Source organism: Falco cherrug, chromosome 10 (assembly GCF_023634085.1).
Source record: "Falco cherrug isolate bFalChe1 chromosome 10, bFalChe1.pri, whole genome shotgun sequence".
NCBI lineage: Eukaryota > Metazoa > Chordata > Aves > Falconiformes > Falconidae > Falco > Falco cherrug.
Genome location: NC_073706.1, coordinates 34,058,775 through 34,077,754, shown reverse-complemented (window position 1 = coordinate 34,077,754; position 18,980 = coordinate 34,058,775). Strand labels below are relative to the sequence as shown.

The window sequence follows — 18,980 nt, the reverse complement described above, 5'->3', positions numbered from 1 at the left end:
GGGAGAGGAGGTGGGGAAGGGCCGGGAGGGCTGCTTCCCTGCCCGCAGCCCCTGCGGCGAGGCGGGGGGCACTCCTGGCCCACCGGGGGGGCACTCCTGGCCCGCCGGAGCTCGCTTGCCGCCAGGGCAAGGACAGAGCCGGAGGAGCGGCAGAGCCCCGGGCCGGGGCTTCGCGAGAGGACGTGCTGGGGGGGCAGTGGCAGAGCAGGGACCCCCATCCTGGCGTGCTCCTGCTTTGGCTGCACCCAGGCTACCCAGCCTGCTTCCCCCCGCTGCTGCCATCATCCCCGCAGAGCTGGAGCACCAAGATACAGAAACGCAGCGGGAGCCTTCCCTGGTTACCCTGGCTTAGGAGGGATCTCTCTGCTTTCTGCCTTTTTCCGAGGCTTAGCTGTGGTGGGAGGCGCGTTGCAGAGGATGCAGGAGGTGGCTGTGCCTGTCCCCGCTCTGCGCTGCCCACCAAGGGACCCGGATCCCTCGGCATAGACCCGGCTCTGGGGTAATCCTGCTGCTCCGGGCGCAGGCGCAGCCCTTCCTCGCTCCGTAGGCAGAGATGCTGCTCTGAGCTGTCGAGAGGCCTCGGTCTTTGGCTAGAAGGTGTGTTTGGCGTAATACCTATACGGCCGGACTAACTTGGCTTGTTTTAGCTGAACCGGAGGACAAAGGATGGGATTTTCCTAAAGCACCTGAGGGATTCAGCAGCATTCATCCTTGCACTGGGGCCGGTGCCTGTGAATCACTCGCAGGATGGCTTGATTTCAAGCCCCAGTTTTAATCATGATGTAAATCACTGGCTTTCATCTTGTTTCGCCTCTGCTCTTTGTGTTTGCACTTTTAAAAGAATATTCCCCAGAGAAATGCCAGCTCTCCCCGGTTAGTAACCATTAGGAGGTATCTCTTTTCAGCTAAGTGTAGCCTGTGCACTAAATTTAGTACTTGCATTTGCTGATCAGGATGTTACATGGAACGTTTAAGTGGCTTTATGGCATATCATACATATAGTCAGACTTCATTTCTATGTTCTGCTACATTAAAAAAGGAGATTGATTATTTTTTTGGCGTGTGTGTGATACATGTCCAGCTGCTTTTGGATGGAAATTTGAATTCGATTAAAATGCAGAAATCAGCAGAAATTTACCTAATGCTTTTGTTAGTTAAATAAACCCAAGTTAAATATTCTGAATGCATGAGGAAGAAAAAAAAATAAAAAAAGCTGTTCTGCATCTGAAGTTAAATGATTTATTAAGCAGAGGAAGTTGTTATCTACCAGGAGGGAACGGAATGGATTGTTTGTGGTCGTAGTGGCCTTTCAGATTTTTAGAAGTGGTAGATCTCATCTTCGCCCACCTAGGTTTAAGTCTGAGGCTGGAATGAAGACGCGAGCATTGCAGCCTTTTTGCTTCCCAGTTGGTTTCTCAACTTTGAATGACCTGAACTAAACTGAACGGAAGCGAATGCTGCCTGTGCATCTGCAGGGAAGGCTACGGCTGCCAAAAGCTGGTTTATCAGCTCAGCAAACTCAGGTTGCAGAGGATTTTTTCTTTTTGTTCCCATTCAGGGGGATGACTTGATCTAAAATGTTGGAAATAACACAGGTGACTGCTCAAGGACTCATTTTTATTCAGCTTAAACTGTCTTAAGCTCATGTCTTAATACAGATTGTCATGATCTCAAGTTGTGTTTATAAATAGTCGCATTGAAAGAGCAGAAGTGTGTTTAGTTTTCATTTCCAAAAGTGCCCTAGCTAGTTTGCTGTTTACTCGGTTACGTGCTGTGGTCATTTATGTTCTGCTGGAAGCCCAACACCAGGCGCCGGGCAGGAACGAAGCAGAGCTGTTAATTCTTGACGAAGAAACTGGTGGGGAATGTCCCGGAGCTGCCCCCCGGTGCCTTTTCTCCCTTCACTTTAGCACTTTTTACTCTTGCAGGGAGCAGATCAAGAGGGTGAAAGACTCAGATGATGTTCCCATGGTGCTGGTGGGAAATAAATGTGACCTGCCAGCCCGGACAGTGGAGACCCGGCAAGCGCAGGACCTGGCCCGGAGTTACGGGATCCCCTACATAGAAACCTCTGCCAAAACCAGACAGGTAGGAGGAGGCTTGTAAACAAAATCTTTTCTTTTTTCTCCAGCGCTGTCCTGGAGAGCCGGGAACGGGCAGACAGATGGGTGTAAGGGCTGGGGTTAGTTGGTTCCTTGAGGCTAAACGCTCCATCGGGACGTTCCCTTCCCTTCCCTTCCCTTCCCTCCCTGTCCAGGCTGGAGCCTCCATAATCCCTTTGGCAGCAGTGGAGGCAAGATGCTGTCTCAGGGGTTTCTCCAGGGCTCTGGGCTAACCCCCACAGCAGGTCAGCTAACCTCAGGGGACTGGGCCAGCCTCACCCACGGTCTGTTTTGGCAGACCTGCAGGCAGAATGTGCCAGCGCTGGAAGGACCCTGTGGGGCTCCCAGAGCACAGAGGTGGGAGTGGAGCAGATGATACCTTCCGTGGTCTAGTGGTGGCTTTTCTCTTGGGTGCTGGATCTCCTGCAGGCTGCTGAAAGCTGATGCATCTCAAGGACTTCAGAGCTCCTTGGCCTCGTGGTGGCTCACTCCATCTCGCTCTCTGTTTGGGGGCCACGCTAAGATCCCTGTTAAATCTTCCCAGCTTGGTTTTGTGCTTTAACTGCCATCTGCCCTGCTGGAAGACAGCGCTAGGGACACCAAGCTGGGGAGCAGAGCTCTTCCCTCTCCCCACTGTCCCCTCTCGAAGCGGGCAGCCGCTTGAAGTGATGCTTTTCTTCCAGGGCGTTGAAGATGCCTTCTACACCTTGGTGCGGGAGATCCGGCAGCACAAGCTGCGCAAACTGAATCCCCCAGACGAGAGCGGCCCCGGCTGCATGAACTGTAAATGTGTGATATCGTGACTGCGGTGAGTGCTGGAAGCAGGCGAATGGGGTGCAGCGGGGTTAGGTTGGAAGCAGGGCAGGAGGCGACTGCAGGCGCGCTCATCTGCAACCAAATGCAGCAGAAACAATTTTCAGCAACGGGTATTTTTTAAGGAAATGCTTTTTTGACTGAAACAGCATTTTTCTGTCAAAACATGGGTAAGTCAAAATTCCCACTTTCCTGAGGAAGCGTGTAGGAAGAAAGGATTGTTTACTTCCCCCCCCCCCCCCCCCCCCCCCCCCGCCATTTTGTGGAACAAAAATTCTACGGAACGGATTAAAAAACCCATGTGTTTTGTCATGCTTTCCCCAGGAAAGCTCCTTCCCGTGCTGCCCCACTGAAACACTGAAAGGGGAGTTAAGCTGGTGTTACAGGTGTGCGGCTCACTGCGTGTCCACCACGCTGGCCCTAGAAAAGTTCAGATGAAGAGCTGGGTGAGCACGTTGCCTCCTGAGAAACTCCTGTAAATTCCCTCGTCCTAAAGCTTCGGAGCAGACCTGCCTCACTGTGAAAGTCCCGTGTTCCTCAGAAGCATCTTCCCCATTACGTGCATCCGCTGGGATATTTGGAACTGTGGCAATGTTGAGAATTAGCCATAAGGGGGCTGTTCTGCTTTCATAAATTGTGTGTGCTGGAGCCAGAAACAGGGTTTTTCAGATGGTCCATGTTCACTTGTCTGTTCTTCTTCTTTTTCTTTCCATGTTGGTGGTTTTGTGGGGGTTTTTTTTGGAAGGATGAGTATTTAAATCATTGCAATCCTGCTGGGTAGCAGTGAGGGAGAGCTCCTCTTGGTGTCCCTGTGTGAGCTGGATGGCCTTAAGCCAAACGCCTGGGAACATCTGGCTGTGTGACCAGCTCCTTCCATGGCAGAAACGGAGGGAGGCAACTGGGAGAGAGCGCGCGGGGGAGATGTACGTCTAAGGCCACCTGGGACTGGGGTGTGGGAGAAAACCGTGCACAGACATTGCCCTCAATGTCTTTTGGGGGGGGTCTCCCAAGCACCTGGCCTGGCCCTTCACCCCTTTACACAACTGCTGGGAGTCCTAAGGCGAAGCACATTGTCTCTGGAGGTGGTGCTAAGAGGGTCTTGCTGAAGGTGGAAGTGGGCAGCTGGTTTTTCTCCGTTGCTTTTTGAGCCAAAGGCTGTGAGCGCAGCAGAGCTCTTCCCCGAGGAAAAAAATAAAAATGCTGGCAGTGCTCGCTTCCTCTGAGCAAAAAACCAGCCGAGCACCCCACCCCTCTGCTCCCCGCCGAGGCGCGCGAGGTCTCCGGGGGGCCCAAGCCGAGTGCTGTGCCCAGCGCACTTATCACTGCTAGGAGGGGTTTCCAGATGTTCGGGTCTTCCAGATGTTCGGGAGCATTTCCTCCGGATGGGGATGTGAGCTCGGGGCTCGTTTCCTGCTCTGGCTCACAGCTGACAGCGCGGGCTGGCGGATGCTGCTGCTCCCCTGCACCGATGGCCAGAAGCCGGGTCCTTGTCGCAGCCGGGTGGCAGTGCCGGCAGGGGCCGTGCCTTCAGATCGGGGGGGGGCGTGGGGGGGGAAGGGGGGAACGTGCAGGGAATGCGTGTTCCGTGCTGAGCCGGGTCCACACCTCCGGGGCCTGTGTAGCCCTTTGCTTTCCCTCTGTGGGCACTAGCAGGGTCATCCCGAAACGTGCAGGGTGGGCGACGGAAACAGCCCCCGCTGGTCCTGAGGGCGAGGGGGTGCTGACGAGTGTCCTTTTTTGGTTTCAGCTGACTGGACCGCGTCTTGGAGAGGTTCCCACTGTGCCGAGCGCAAGGAAAGAGGTGAAGCGAAGGAAGAAGCAAGTGGATTCAGGGGAGGAGTACAGGGGGAGGGGGAGAGGAAGAGGAGGAGGAAGAGGACAGGGGGAGCATGAGCCCCTCCAAGGACTATCTCGCACTTCACCCAAGCCTGCGGCAAACGACGTTTTTTCTTTTCCTATCCCCTCCTCCTTTGGCCTCCTCCCACCCCGGCAACTGTACAAAGCCACAGATTGAATCACAGTAAATTATTATTTGATGGTCTCAACAAACCGTCTCGCTGGCTGTGTCCTCCTTCCAGAGGCGCTGCTGCTGGTGCTCCGGGAGGATCGCTGGTGGGACGGCGGGGAGGGGAGGGCGCTGAGATTTGCTCTCCATGGACCGAGGCCATGCTGTAGACCGTGAAGGCGATCGGGATAGAGCTGTCTTTGTCTCCGGCAAGTCATCGTCATGTCCCCGTCCCCCCAGTCCACCTGAAACTCTTTGCTGGCCCCAAGTTTTGGTGGCGTGGAAGAGCGCAGCCCATCGAAGCCTGTCCTTGGCGCTCCCCTGGGTGCTTTGCCGTCAGCCTAGTCCTTGTGGTATTTCTTATTTTTTTATGGCCTTAGATGTGATACCTGGAAGGGAAGAAGCATCAGGGAGGAGATCTGAGAGCTGGGTTCACCTCAGCTGGTGCCATTTGGTTGCTTCCTTGATTATTTTATTTTTTTTCCCAGGCAGCTCTTTCTGGCACAGCACCTCTCAAATGTTTATGTGCTCCAGAGGTAGAATTAGGCCTTTCTGCTCCCCTATAGCACCCATCTAACACTAACACCTGCACAGCACATAGACCTTGGGCTGCTCCAGTCTGTCAGCACTGCGTAATGGTATTCAGATCCTCGTCTGCCCTGTGCACAGCTTAATTACTGGTGAGCACGTAGCAGAAGGGCTCTCCGGCGCTGCAGACAGCTGGCTGGCTGCTCAGCAGCTAGGACGAAAGGATTCAGACTTCCAGTCCCTGGGTTTAGAGTACGTAAGAGTTTTTTGGATAAGGACTGATCAACTGGGAAGCCGGTTTTCAATGAGCCTTGGGATTTTTGCCTGGGGGCTGACCAGCTTTTCTCACCTGCCTTTTGCTCGCAGGGCCAGGGCAAGGCATTGCACTCGGTGCAGCAGGCAGCTTGCTGCTTGCCGCCTTTCCCTCTCCCAAGCCATTGCGCAGGCTAATTTAGCTGGCATCCAGAGTGAAGAGCATCACAGGGGGAAGGTGATCCAGCCAAGTCTGGTGGGCAGCTGCGCTGCACAGGCTCGCCCAGGCCTGCAAAGGCACCGGGTTCAGCAGCCGAGGCTGGCAGGGGTTGGGAGCAGCGAGGGCAGCGTGAGTCACAGGGCAAAGCGGGTACAAAGACCCCGGTCACCCCAGCATGAAGCCACAGCCCACCAGGGGTTCCCAGCATCCGTGCGGGCAGCCTCCCGTCCCACCCCTCATCTTCTGTCGTGCCAGGCAGCAGCAGAAGCAAACTGCAGTGCTGCTCGGAGTTGCTGCCTTTGCTTTTGGCCTGGGCAAGACGAGACTTGTGCTAATGCCTTGTGTTTTGTACTTGCCTGCTCCGACGTGCCGCGGGGCACAGCCCTCACCCTGGCTGCAGCTGCCTGGCACCCGGTTCCTGCGGGAGAAAGGCTGATCCCGGCTCGAGTAGGAGCAGTCACCCGAGGGAAAAGCTGCCCTGCCTTGAGCTGGCTGTGCTGTTTGCAGCGGCGCCTGCCCCACGCTGGAGGAGTGCTGAAGATGCTGCAGCTGCTGTTGGATGGTGAGGCTGGACCAGAGGCTCCCCGAAAACCTCCCCGAAAACCTCCCAACCCGAGCTGCTTCAAGCGTGAAGCCTGGCAGTGTGGGTTTGGTTGCTTGGGGGAACTGCAGGCAGGGCCCAGGGCCGGGCTGCTCCCGTCTTTCCAGAAGATGATGACTAAAAGCCTTAATGGTAAGTGGGTGGGTTGATGGGGGGGACCCGTGCTTGGTGCTGTTAACTGCACGAGGAACCCGGTGCTGTTTCTGCCATAGAGCTTAGCTGGAGGCCCTCAGGTGAGGAGTAACGCTGTGTTTGGGGCTCTGGATGGCTCTAACCCCTGAGAGTATCTGCTCATTTCTGGTTGGGAGCCAGAAACTGCAGTTTGGGACCGTGAGCCGTGGTCGGGCAAGCTGAGGAGCTCCGGGGAGCAGCGGGGTGAGGCGTTCTCAGGGGGCAGGCACAGCTTGGCGAGGGCAGCGCTGGCTGCAATACGACGTCCTTCAGCCCTTTGGTCGGGAGCAGGAAGCAGAAGTACGAGCATCCCCCTTCAGAGGGGTTTCTGCACCCCTCAGGGCGAGGTTTTCCAGCTTGCTCAGGAAAGCTCTGGGTCTGGTCAAGTCCCGTGTGTTACCGTGGCTTGTGCTGGTGTCTTCTAGTTGCACGATCCTGTTGCTTCCTTGGGCTGCTCCTCATGGGTGTTGCACCGAGGGGAGCCGAAGACGAGCTGTTTCATCAGCATCTCAGCGGTCACCGCCTGTGTTTAGCAGCACACCACCAGGCACCAGCCAGGCTTTTCTCCCTGGTGGAAGAGCCTAGTTGACATCTCACAGCTTTGACCTGCTGTACGCTTCAAGCGGTTCCGGATATTGACAGTCTCTGGGCTGGCTGGTCACAGTCCTATTGTACCTATGGCTAAAGCAGACATAAAGGGGTGCTAAGAGTCACCAGGGTTCTGCAGATGGACCTAAAAGTTCTTCAGGAGCCTGGGCACACCGTCATCTCTGTGCAGGTGGTGGTACAGTGCTACGCCAGGACAGCACCTCAGACATCCAGCAGGCAGGCAGGAGCTGGAACTGAAGATGGCCAGCATCTCAGGAGGACCTGGATGGTGGTGGTCCGAGGCCGGCAGGTTGCAAACCACTCTCAGTCCTCCGGTGAATTACAGCCAGGACCCTCTGCCAGGCAGTGCTGGTCACCTCAGGAGCTGGCAGCACCTTTGGTTAGCTTTTTGCTGTAATTAGAAGACCCCAGGGAGCATTGCTTCAGGTCAATGTTCAGGTCCATGCTGAAAGTTGGAGGTAGATGGGGGGAGCAAAAGGGGGTGCTAAAAGCTGGACCCACAGCTCTTCCCCCAAAATCACGTGCTGATCGTGGATGGATGTGGTGCTGCGCCTTTGTCCCAGGAAGGTGGCTTTCGGGAGGGTCCTAAAATACGTCTTCAGTACACAGTACGACACGTCAGCTCTGATCTGATCTTTGCGGTAGCCAAAAGCCGTGTCGCCCCTCGCAGGTGGGGCTGTGACTTTGAACCCGGCGTTCCCACCTGCCGAATTTGTGCTGGTAACGGGGATGGGACAGCAGTGTGGGTGGCACCAGGCAGGAGGTGGGCGCATGAGCTCACCACGTGCTGTCTGCTCGCCAGCTGAGCTGCTGGAATCTGAAAGGGAGGGGACAGTTTCATTGGAGCGAGCGTAGGTCTGGGCTTGGAGTTGATGTAGTTTATTTTCCCTGTAGTTATTTAACGCCCGGTTGTTCTCAAAGTCCCTGGACTAGAAGATGTCGTTTCCCTTCCGACAAGGAGTTTGTTGCCCACCTCGGTTCTGCTGCTGTGGCAGAGAGTGCGGTTGTTGCAAAGAGCCGCCGCGGGCGCGTAGCTGGAAGCTGCACGAGGCCACCGAGGTAAGCTTTTTGCTGCATTTGGGCACATCATCTCACGTCTGGGGGCTGTGATCTCTCTTCAGCCGGTCATGGCAAGGCTGCAGGCTTGGTGCTGTGCCCTGGGTCTCGGGCAAGCGTGAATGCCGCCCCTGAGCAGGCTGCAGCAGTATCGTGGTGATCAGCTGCCGAGGCTGCGTCTCTGGTGGTGGAGGCGTGCCACCTTGGAACCCATCCTTAAGTGACGGGCTGGGTGAGGAGGTCTGGGAGGCGTGCCACCTTGGAACCCATCCTCAAATGATGGAAAAGATGAGGAGGTCTGGTCAGGTCAGGTCAGGTCTGGATGGCCCAGGACACATAGAAGCTTTTCTCTCCCACATCATTCAAGTGCCCCACACCCTGTAACGGGGGGGTTGGGGCTCCAGAGACATCACAGCTGAGTCAGCTGACAGAACTGCTTACAGGTCCTTAAAGATGCTGATGAAGTGCTGGAACAGGTCTCGTGCCTTTCGGTCTGTCAGGGCTTCCACAGAAGCGTTTCCCTAAGCCAGCAGAGAGGATGACTCCGGGATGGATGAGCACATGGTGCTTGCTGAAGGCTTTGGCAAGCATCTGCGCTGAGTTTGCGGGAGGCTGGCAGCTGTCGTTGCTGGAGAGACCTGAGGGGGTGGGTAGCTGAATGAAAGGCTGTTTTACGGAGCAGCCCTGGTGGCTCAGTGCTGGCATCCTCCTCCTCGCTTGCGGTGTAGCTGGGTAAAGAGGAGCAGACCAGGTTTCCCTTCTGGACTAGACTCCAGTCCATGCTGCAGACCTCTGCAGCCCGAGCAGTACCTCTGTATCACCTCTTGGCTCCACCAGGAGCCTTACAGGGAAGCAAAGCCACCCAAGAACCAGCTTCCCCCAGGAACTGCCTGCCAGAGGGAGCTGCAGGGCTGCGTGGCCTCCAGAGCACCAGAGTGGCCCAGGCTCATGGCAGGGTGGGTGGCAGCAGGGGCTTGGGGTGCATCTGTCCACAGGTGCCTCTTGGGACCTCATAGCAGTTTTGGAGCAAGGATGGAAGTTCGTTGCAGTTAACTTTCCTCTGTGTCTTAGGGAGGGCTCGTTTTAACCGTGTTGAAGAACGGGGCCAGGCTTCGGTGACACCAGCCCCTCGGACCCGTGCCTTTGCGCGTGCCTTCAAAGCCATCTCCATCCCCACCTTGGTCTCTTGTAGCTCCAGCCAGCGAGCAGGGGTTCTCGTGGGGTGGGACCAGCTGCTTTGTCTCCTAGCGAGGTGGCTGGCTGCCTTGTTCCAGCTCCGGTTGCTTCCCTCCTGTGCTGCTGGGCAAGCACGGTGGCCTCGCTCAGTGACAGCATGCTGGCGTGCACCCTGCGTGCTTCCTCGACGCCCGAGGTGGGATGCAGGAGGTGGTGGGATGCAGGAGGTGGTCTGGGAAGGGCTCAGACATGCCTGTTCCCACTGCCAGGCTGTTATTTGCTGTGTGCAGGTTTATACCTGATGATGCGCTGTAGAAGGGGGGGGTAGCATTGCTCAGAGGAGGGTGTGGGAGCAAACGTCCTGGCCACCAGCAGCTGTGGGAACTGGGATGAAGATGATCTGTGCATGCGCAGCTCCGCTCTCCCCAGGGCAGGCGAGCCTTGCTTGGCCCTGGGCTCAGGGCAAGGGGCTGTGGCTTTGCAGTGCCAAGGTACCAGCCCCGGCCAGGGCGTCTGGGGCTGGGGGTGCATGCCCTGCGTGCCCTCACCCCGCTGCCCAGCTCCCAGCCGCTGCTGCCGCAGCCCCTTTGCGGCATGCGAGGAGCATGCGAGCAGCACAGCCGCATGCGAGCATCAGGCAAAGCAGCACAGCGAGTTGAAGAGGAGGAAGACTAGCACTACCTCTGCCAAACAGGCTGGGGCATAAAGCTCCCAGGCACAGCACATCCATCTCTCCCTTCACTGCATCCCAGGACCAGAGCCTCAAACAGCCCCAAGCCTCGCTCCCTGCCTCAGCCTGGCTCTGCTCCAGGCTCCACTTGAGCATAAATTATTCAGCGCTGGCTGGTGTATGGCAGAGGCACGCAGCAGGGCTGCCAAGCTCTTGGTGGCCGTGGGTGGTGGGCAGGGAGGATGAGGAGTGCAGCCGTGGCTTGGCACAGAGCGAGCAAGCAACAGGGCGAGACGTGGCTGCCCCTGTCCCAGCTCCTGGCACGGCTGGTTTGGCTGTGGATGGGCCAGGAAGGGCAGGAACTGCAGGGATGCCCGGGCACCCGCAACCCAGCGTCGCCTGTGGCTCTGCACTGGGGGGGGCCTCTGGGCAGGGACCGGCCCGGGGAGCTGGGATAAAGGGTGACACTCATGAACTCCACCACAGAAAGGGGGGATTTAATGAGAATATGGCAATATTAATGGGATTTAATGGCGAATGCCAAGTATGGAGGGAGAGGCAGTGGGAGGACCTGACCCTGGCTGACAGAGCCGTTAGGATTTAAGCAGCAGCCTCGGTACCTTCCACAGGGTTCATCTGTCACTGGTCCCCGCTGTAGGTGAACTTGGGCTTGGGACTACGCAGCTGTCCTGCTCTCGGTCCCTGGGAGCAGCACCCGGCCCTGGGGGCACAGGAGGGGACAGGGGCTGTCTGCACCCTGTCCCCAGCCCCTCCTGGCAGCGGGGGAGCCATGCGGTGACCTGCTGCTCCCGGTTGTTTGGCCTAGGCTGGACCCCAGGCATGGCTTGTGTCCACCCTGAGGTCTGTCACTTCTCTGGTAAGGGACTGAGGTCCTGGGCTGACCTGCTGGGCAAGTCCCAGGGGTGGCCTTCCCGGGGGGGGGCACTCTGCACTGGGTGCTTGGCATGTCCTTCGTGAGCCAAGCCCCAAACCCAAGCCCCACAACCCTAGCGGGTCCCCTTCGGTGCTGGGTACCACTGTGCTCCTGCACTAGCCCGAGGGATGCTGTCAGGGCACGCGGTGCAGCCCGGCCCCGCTCCCTGGTCCCCACAGGGGCACAGAGCCAGGAGGCCACGACCGGGCACACGCCTGGGGATGCCAGGGAGCAATGCCTTTACTTCATTTTTTTTCCAATGACCACACAAAACGAGGCTGTTTCGGAGAGGAACACGACTCTCCCCGCTACACCCCTCAAACCCAGCGTGACTCACCTTCCCTGGGGGAACCCTGTGCTTCTGGATGCTTCTGCTCCCCGCGTGGCAGCATGGAGCTGCCACTGTCCCAGCGGTCAGACAGATGCCACATCCTCAACATCATGTAGGTAACTGCCAGCCCTTCACACCCGGCCCCAGTCGCCCGCTCGCTCTGTGCTGCCCCGGCCAGCAGGTTTGCCCAGCTGGCACCTGCAAACACGCGAGGGATGAGGTTGGCTTCCTCCAGCCCACGATGTCCTGCCCCTGCTCGCCGTGGAGCATCCCTGGGCTGGCATCCAGCGCGAGATGATACAGGAGCCACCCCAAGAGCTGCCTCCTTGTTGCACTGCTCTGTAGAGGAATGAAGCTGGGTTAATTAGCATTGATAATATACAGCTGTGGTTGGCTTCAGGGGCGGCGCGTTGGCCGATGTAGCTAAGGTGCAGCTGTGGCTGGTTCTGTGAAGGGGTCGAGAGCCAATGAAGGGAGAGCAGCCGAGGAAGAAGAGAGAGAGAGGAAGAAGCAAGAGGAGACAGAACACATGCCCTGGATGAAGAGAAACGAGGCGAAGGCAGCAGAGAGTCTGGCATGAAGAGTGCTGGGATGAGGTGGTAACGGACCTTGTTGCAGCTTGATAGTTTGGAGAGTGCTGCGACGTGGTGCTTGCTGCTGCTGTTTTTTTCCCCAGGGTCGCAGGCTGGGTTTTAACTAGTTAATATAAATGCGCTAACTTAAGGAGAACAAGGTAGGAGCCTTTTTTGTCCCTGTTTGACCTCTTTTAGGTGAGGCAGAGCACTGCTAGAAGCAGGAACACCAGCTGATGGCACTCGCTGGGTGATGCTCCAGGATGCCACAATTCCTGCACTGTCCTTCAGCCCTAGGATGGCATCCAGCTCGGATTTTGCTGTCAGTCTTTGTGCCTCCGTGCTGCCCTGTTAGAGACCAATGACCCTGCGTTTACCATAACCATGCTGCTGAAGTACCAAACGGCAGTGTTCTCTTAGGGGAAACCAAAATACCGTGCAAATGTGACACCCCAAAGCCAACAGTGCTGTGGTGATCTAAGCACGGGAAGCAGTGGCCGTGGAATCTGGGGGGTGCCAGAGGGGCTGCTCACATACAGCTTTTTAAAATCCATTTTCCGCTGTCAGCGGCACCCCCTTACGCTCCCAGTGAGCAGCGTAAGCATGACTCGGCTCTGACTGGTGTAGCATCATGATGTGTCACATTCCCCCCCTCCGCTGCGCCCAAGGCCTGTGTCCCCTCACTCCCCATCCCCTCTGACCCTCCCAGCGCTGCTTGTGGGCAGCAAAACTCCAAATACAAAATCTTGGGCAAAAAAATGAGAACTGCAGCAGGGCTGCTGGCCACGTGGGATGCGCAGGGGCTGGGAGCAGGATGCTGCCCATGGCCCACCGGGAGAGGACGGCAGCACGTCGAAAGCAGCAGTTTTCTTACCACTGCTGCTGGGGATGCCGGGATTTAAGCAGGGCAGGAAAGCAGGGAGGAAGGCACGAAAGGAGCAGGGTAGACTCACCGCAGCTGAAGCACATGTGGGGAACCAAGCTAAAAGCCAGCACCAGGAGGCAGCCAGTCTTGCTGCAGCATCTGTTGCTGTAAGAAACCTCGTGGAGACTAATTTTATGCTAAACTCCTTTAACTGTCACCATTACAACCATGTGAAGCACAGCATCAAATACTCCGGACGGTCTGTTTGGAACAGTGTAAAAAGGATTGACTGACTTCCCACCCCCCGCCCCCAAACTTCCTTACAAAAAGGCACCAAAAACCCCAAAATAATAATAATAATAAAAAGCACAGACATGAAAACGTTGTTGTTTTTTTTTAAAGTAATAATTATAATACATTAGAAAGAGTCATGGAGGAAGCGTTCCACGCTGTAAACAAGAATAGCAATTAAAAAGAAAAAGCAGATGGTAGCCAGGCTCTGAAACCCTGACCTCAGCCGCCGTCCCGCGTTGGCACGGGTCCCTGGTGTGGGTCCCCAGTGTGGGTCCCCCAGTGCCGCCCTCCTGGCTCCCGCTGCCCCCCCCAGCACTGCAGCCACTCAAAGTGCTCAATTACAAACCAACCAAACAACAAACTAAAGCCAAACCCACAACACTGGTCTTTAAAACTACCCGGAGGGCAGCGAGGTGCCACCCCAAGGCTGCGAGGACAAGGACGGGGCAGCAGCTTTCCTGAGTTTTGCTGAGGCCGCTGCAGGGGGCTGGGGCAGGGGGCTTGGGCCAGTCACTTGTCCTGCTGAGCTGCCACCCTCAGCCTTCTCCTTCCCTTCCTATCGCCAGCAAAAGAGCTGAGGCTGGCTGGGCCACATCCTGCCCGCCCCGCTGCCGCACACCCGCACACATCTTCCTCTGCGGCAAGAGACAGAAGAGGTTCGGGCATCCCTCCAAGCTTCCAGCCAGCTCAGGCTATTTGCCCCCGGGAACTCTTCCCAAACCTGCCAGCTTTCAGGGGCTGCAGGCTGGAGAAGAGCTGCTTAGGTGGCACATCAAGGAGGATGGGGACCTTCCCAGCAAGAAGCTCACTGGTAGGAATGGGCAAGCCTGGTCCAAAGGTCACTGAAACCAGTTGGTGGCTTCCCCCAGGCTTGGAGGTGACCGAGGACCTTGCTTCTCGTTCCTGTTAGGGCTTGGAGGGGAGGAACCCCCCCAAATTCTTGGTGACCACCATGCACCCAATGCCACGCAACGGGTACTGTGCGTTTGACATGTCTCCAAAACCAGAGCCAACCACCTTTTCCAACGTCAGTACTACACAGCACCCCAGCCCGGGCGCGCACGCAGCACGACGTGCAACGGCTGAGTACCTGAAAAGAGGGGAAACGGGTCAGAACGAGGGGAAAGAGGTCTCAGATCTCCCACAAGCGAGTCAAACGCTGGGATGCGCCAGCGGGAGTCTTACGTGTGCTTCAAGCAGAGGACCGACCCCCCAGCTACAGAACCCAAGCCAAGAGGTGCTGAGCAGCCCCCTGACGTAACCCCTACCTGTCCCGAAACACTGCCCCGGCATTTTAACAGACCAACAAGTGTAACTACTGCACGGTTACTGAAAAACACACCCTAAACGAAAACCAGTTCAAGCACCCTCGTCCTAGAAAGGGCCTGTGGCGTCTCAAAAGGCAAAACCTGAACGTTCGTACAGCGCTTCTCCTCCAAGAGCAACACTCCACTCCTCACCACGCGCCGGCGAGGTAGCTAGTGGGGTTATCCCTGCGCTGCGGAGCGAGAGCGGGCGGGCAAGGCTGGGCACTGCGGATGCCGTGGTCCCTGCCAGAGCAGGGGCTGCACCAGAAGCCGAGGTGCTGTGTCTGGCTGGCCGCAGCCAAGGATGGGGTGCACCCTCCGCTGTGCTCCCTGCTGCTAACATAAACGGCCACGTGCACACAAGGCAAAAATATCAAACAGCGACCCAAAGGAACCCTGATAAACCCCACAGAGTAACGTAGTGGAAGTTTTCTGCTGGGCTTCCAGGTAGGCTTCAGATCAGGTTGTGTTACTGAAGCAACTTGTGAGATAAAAAACATTTTCAAAGTCTCCTTAGAACTTAACGGAGCTTTTGCGTAGGGCCTGGGAATGGCATGGGAATCCCACCTGCAGTCCCACCTCTTCTGGCCAGCAGAGTCAAACAGAGCACATCTGGACCAGCTTACTACCTGCCCTTTCCATCAATCTTCCTCCCTGAGGAAGCGCTTTCACCTGTAGGTGTGAAGTAGCTACTGGGAACAGGAGTTTGGACCAGCTCTTTCCACACTGGAGCCGTGCCCGGGTCCCGGCACACCTCCAGCCGATGGTTTGGGCTGTGCAGCGGGATGGGGAGGACATGGCCAGCCCAGCAGGACTCGGTGCATGAAGGGCACGCAGGCACCCGCTGCCTCATCTCCCCAGCAGCGTGCCGTGGTGACGCTGATGCTCTACAGCATCACCATCCCAACCGCCATGCCTGGCTTTCCTTCCTTGGGTGCTGATTTCTGGGTGGGCCGAGTGCAGGCTGGGGGCAGCGCGCTCCCCTTCCCCGACGCTTGCTCACCAAGCCGGCTTCGCCGTGCCGCGCCGCGCCACCAGCAGCTCCCACCCTGCACCCAGGAGGGGAAGGCCAGCAGGAAGACCAGGCTCAACCTCCATTGCTGTCCCTGTCACCTTGGGAAAGAAACCACCCTGGCGGTGGTCCTTCACCGGGGTCCCACCAAGGAGACCCCCCTGCCCCAGACAGCCCCCGCCACTGCAGTAGGCGCCGGGAAGAGCCGGGCACCGCTCTGCGGGATTGCACGGAGCGGGCAGCGCTGCCCGTGCCCTGCCGGGCACCACGGCCCTGCCACCCCCCCCCACTCCCACCGCCTGCCACGAACGCCGAGCTACGGCGGCAGGGCCCTTTGGGAGCAACGCTGCTGGCTGCACCCGCCGGGCATTTTAAAGAAACGCCCACGGCCACGGGTACCCACCGCAGACAGGAGCAGAAAACACGCACCGCGTTCCCCAGCTGCGTTCCCCAGCCCTGCTGCTGCCCCACCAACGCGTGATGAGGCTCAGAGAGCTTCGAGCAACACAAAAACGAAAGCGCTTTCCCATTTGTCCATAGGAACGATGCAAACCCAATTTGCTGGTGGCTCCTGGCACCGGCGGCCACCGCTCCAACCTCCTCGCCGGGCGCTCGTACCGAAGCACAGTGCTGTGCTGCCACCCCGACACGGCCCTGCTGAAGGGGGGGTGGTCCCGAAAACGGGGTGAGGGTGCTGCTCCAGCACCCGCTTCCTCTCCCTCGCCTCCCCCCTGTCCCCACTAATAGGTGACCGATTTGGGCAGCTTCGCCAGGGGAGGGGAGCCCGAGAGGAAACTGTTCTCCGAGCGGGATTTGGCAACCTGCGGCGGTAATTTTGGTTTGGGGCTCAGGGGGGGCCGTGGGGCTTTCAGTGCGTTTAATGGTTTCTGGAGGCTCTTTTGGGCGTCTGCCTCGGCCGGGTCCAGCGCGAGAGGGGGTGGCACGGAGCTGGCAGGCAGGGGACGTCCCGTCTCCGGCAGAGGCGATGCCACCTGCTTTCTGTTGGCCAAGTCCTGCTCTGTCGCGTGGGCCATGTGGAGGGGAGTGGTGGTTTTGATGACGGTGTGGGGGCTGTTCCCCGCCTCCGGTGCCGGCTGCCCGGGGGAGCCCTCACCCAGCCCCGTGGCCACCGACTCGCTGCCGGACAAGAGGGGCATGCTGCCCCCCGGCAGCGCGCACAAGCCCTCCGGCCAGCGCCCGGGGCCAGTGGGGCTCCCCGGCCCGTTCTGCTGCAAACTGGTGAGCTCCCCCGTGGATGCAGCTTTGGCTGCCAAGCGCTTCAAGTCCGTTGGGTCTGGCAATGCCACTTGGCAGCGCTCCTCAGCTGTCTGCTCCCTGCGCTCGCTCTCAGGGGAGCTGTCGTGCTGTGACGTGCCGGAGAGCTGCTGGCAGCCGCCCGGCCAGGGGCGAGGGGGTGCATCGAGCGCTTTGTCTTCACCGAGGGAAGATGCTTGTTCTCCTGCCAGCCGGGCAGCAGGACTTGGCTGCCATACCGCGTGGTCCACAGCAGAAGGCTCAGCTGTGCTCAAGTCCGGAGGACACGGCGCGTTTTGGAGCAAGGAGTCCAAGGAGCCGTGCTTGGCTGGGGTGGGGAGGGAGACCGGCCCGTGGTTCACCACGGCACGGCCGGGAGCGAGGAGCGGCTGCTCCGGAGGCAGGGCCGTGGGCAGGAGGTGGTGGTGGCCCTGCATCTCACTTGCCTTCAGAAGAGATGGCAGCTGCCCATCCTCGGTGGGTTCCACCCGACGCTCCTCTCCCGGCAGCCCACCCACAGGAGGATGCAGGGGGATGTCCGTCGTTTCAGCTGCTTCGCTGCCCGGGAGGGTGGGAGTCCTGGAGTCTGCCACCGCCGTTCCTCCCAGGGCCCCGGGACCTCGCTGGGGATGGGGCTCCCTGTCTGGGGGGTGCTCGCCCACCCGCCCATTCTGGCCGTTGGCCGCCACGCTGCCCTTCACAGCTACTGGGTTGAGGGAGAGCTCCAGCCCCAGGGGTTTCCGTGGGAACTCCTCAGGCTTTGCTGCATTGGAAGCAGAGAAAACAAAATAAACCCCAAACCGTGCATCACTTCACTTCTGCACCCGGCATGCCCCAACCGGGGGGAAGGCAGACGCTGCACCCAGCAGGTGCCAGCCCTCCTGGGCTGCCCCGGTTCCCAGCCACGCCAGAGGGATGCTCTGGTCCCCAGGGGACACGGGTACCACCGGCTGCCTCCACCGGGCCGCCCACCTTCCCCTCGACGCACCTGGTGGGGGAAGGTCAAATTTCATCTTGCGCAGTTCAGTCATCGACACCTGCAGCTGCTCGATGACGGCATCGTCCTCGTACTGCAGGGAAGCGGCAATTTTCTCCTGCAGAAATTCCCGTAAATCTTCCAGCGTCATCTTCAGCAAGCGCTCTGGGGGATGACAGACAGGAGTAATGGCAGCGGCATGGCCAAGCTGCTGGGTAGCACAAGCGTGGGTTGCATTGCTTTGGTTTTATCCAGGTTTCTGCTGCTGCTCCCACTCCAAGGTGGGACAGCCTGAATATTTTTGCCTCTTTCCCACCCTCCTGCTGTTGCTGGGGGTTGCTGATACATTTACATGTCCGTGCCACCTGCGGGCAGTAGCTCAGCAATGGCAGGATGATGACGGCTGGGACCTACGCTGACCAGGATGCATGGTTTGGGCCATTTCTGGAAGTTCTCACCAGTACCTCTAGGAGGAGGAAAAGCTCCAGGAGACAGACCCGGAGCATCAGACTGAACAGCCGCCAGCCCCGGGCAGAGGCGCAGGCAGAGGTGCTGACCCACGCCAGGGGTGCAGGCAGGGGTGGGATGCAGGCAGGAATAGGATGCAGGCAGAGATGCCGATCCACACCACACATTCTTAGGAAGGAGAGGTGACTTCCCAGCCAGGCTGAAACTTCTGCCTGCCAGTTGCCCAGCCTTTGCAAACCAACGGGATACTTAAAGATGTATTTCAGGATAGCCTGTTCTTCATTCGGCTGAAGGAAGAAGCAGGGTGGCTGTTTGCAGAAGCCAACACACACAGTCCCGATAAATCCCGCTGGCCCACAGGTTCCCAACATGCACCGTCAGCATCGCTCCCGCCCCAGATCAGAGACCTAACGGGGTGACAAAAGCAAGGCTGCTAGTTTATGGGAGAAGAGGGGTTCAAAATCCCAAAGACCTCGAGGTAGAAACATCATTGCCCTAATATTATGTCAGAAACCCTGGGTCTGGTCATTTTAGAAACGTATTAATAGATTTCTTCCTCCCTCTAACAGCCCTTTCAGCTGAACCACTACACAGAGCTTTGCAGTCAGATGGGTCTGTGTTACCCCTAAAAGTCTGTTGATAAAATGCGGGGCGCAGCAAGCACGAAGGCAGCCGGGAGCGTTTCAGGTGGGGCTTGCTGCGCGCTGAGCGCAGCGTTTCAACCCTTGCAGCATCTCACAGCCTCCCCGCAGCACCAGCACGGG

At 58.1% G+C, this 18,980-nt stretch overlaps 3 protein-coding genes across 13 annotated transcripts in view; 2 read left to right on the top strand and 1 right to left on the bottom strand.

The window, feature by feature from the left end:
• Window positions 1-4,964, top strand: part of HRAS (HRas proto-oncogene, GTPase) — a 43,746-nt gene extending 38,782 nt beyond the window's left edge. For both annotated transcript variants that reach the window (XM_055722833.1, XM_014282832.3), the window contains exons 4-6: window positions 1,929-2,088; window positions 2,786-2,910; window positions 4,663-4,964. In XM_055722833.1, the coding sequence (XP_055578808.1) occupies window positions 1,929-2,088; window positions 2,786-2,905 (280 nt within the window). In that variant the 3' untranslated portion in view covers window positions 2,906-2,910; window positions 4,663-4,964. The remainder of the gene's footprint in view (window positions 1-1,928; window positions 2,089-2,785; window positions 2,911-4,662) is intronic.
• Window positions 4,965-5,104: 140 nt separating this feature from the next.
• On the top strand, window positions 5,105-9,244 carry LOC129736989 (uncharacterized). Its single transcript, XM_055722832.1, has 2 exons — window positions 5,105-8,597; window positions 8,664-9,244. The coding sequence occupies exon 1, from the start codon at window positions 5,753-5,755 to the stop codon at window positions 6,668-6,670; it is 918 nt and encodes a 305-aa protein (XP_055578807.1). The 5' UTR covers window positions 5,105-5,752; the 3' UTR covers window positions 6,671-8,597; window positions 8,664-9,244.
• Window positions 9,245-13,276: 4,032 nt separating this feature from the next.
• LOC102046096 (USP6 N-terminal-like protein) overlaps window positions 13,277-18,980 on the bottom strand; it is an 81,985-nt gene continuing 76,281 nt past the window's right edge. For all 10 annotated transcript variants that reach the window (XM_055722825.1, XM_055722828.1, XM_055722829.1 and 7 more), the window contains 2 exons: window positions 17,761-17,913; window positions 13,277-17,535 (listed from right to left, as the gene is read on the bottom strand). In XM_055722825.1, coding sequence (XP_055578800.1) covers window positions 16,259-17,535; window positions 17,761-17,913 — 1,430 coding nt within the window. In that variant the 3' untranslated portion in view covers window positions 13,277-16,258. The remainder of the gene's footprint in view (window positions 17,536-17,760; window positions 17,914-18,980) is intronic.

Coding starts and splice junctions, on each gene's coding strand:
- LOC129736989 (XM_055722832.1), top strand. CDS start 5,753: ATGAGCCTTGGGATTTTTGCCTGGGGGCTGACCAGCTTTTCTCACCTG.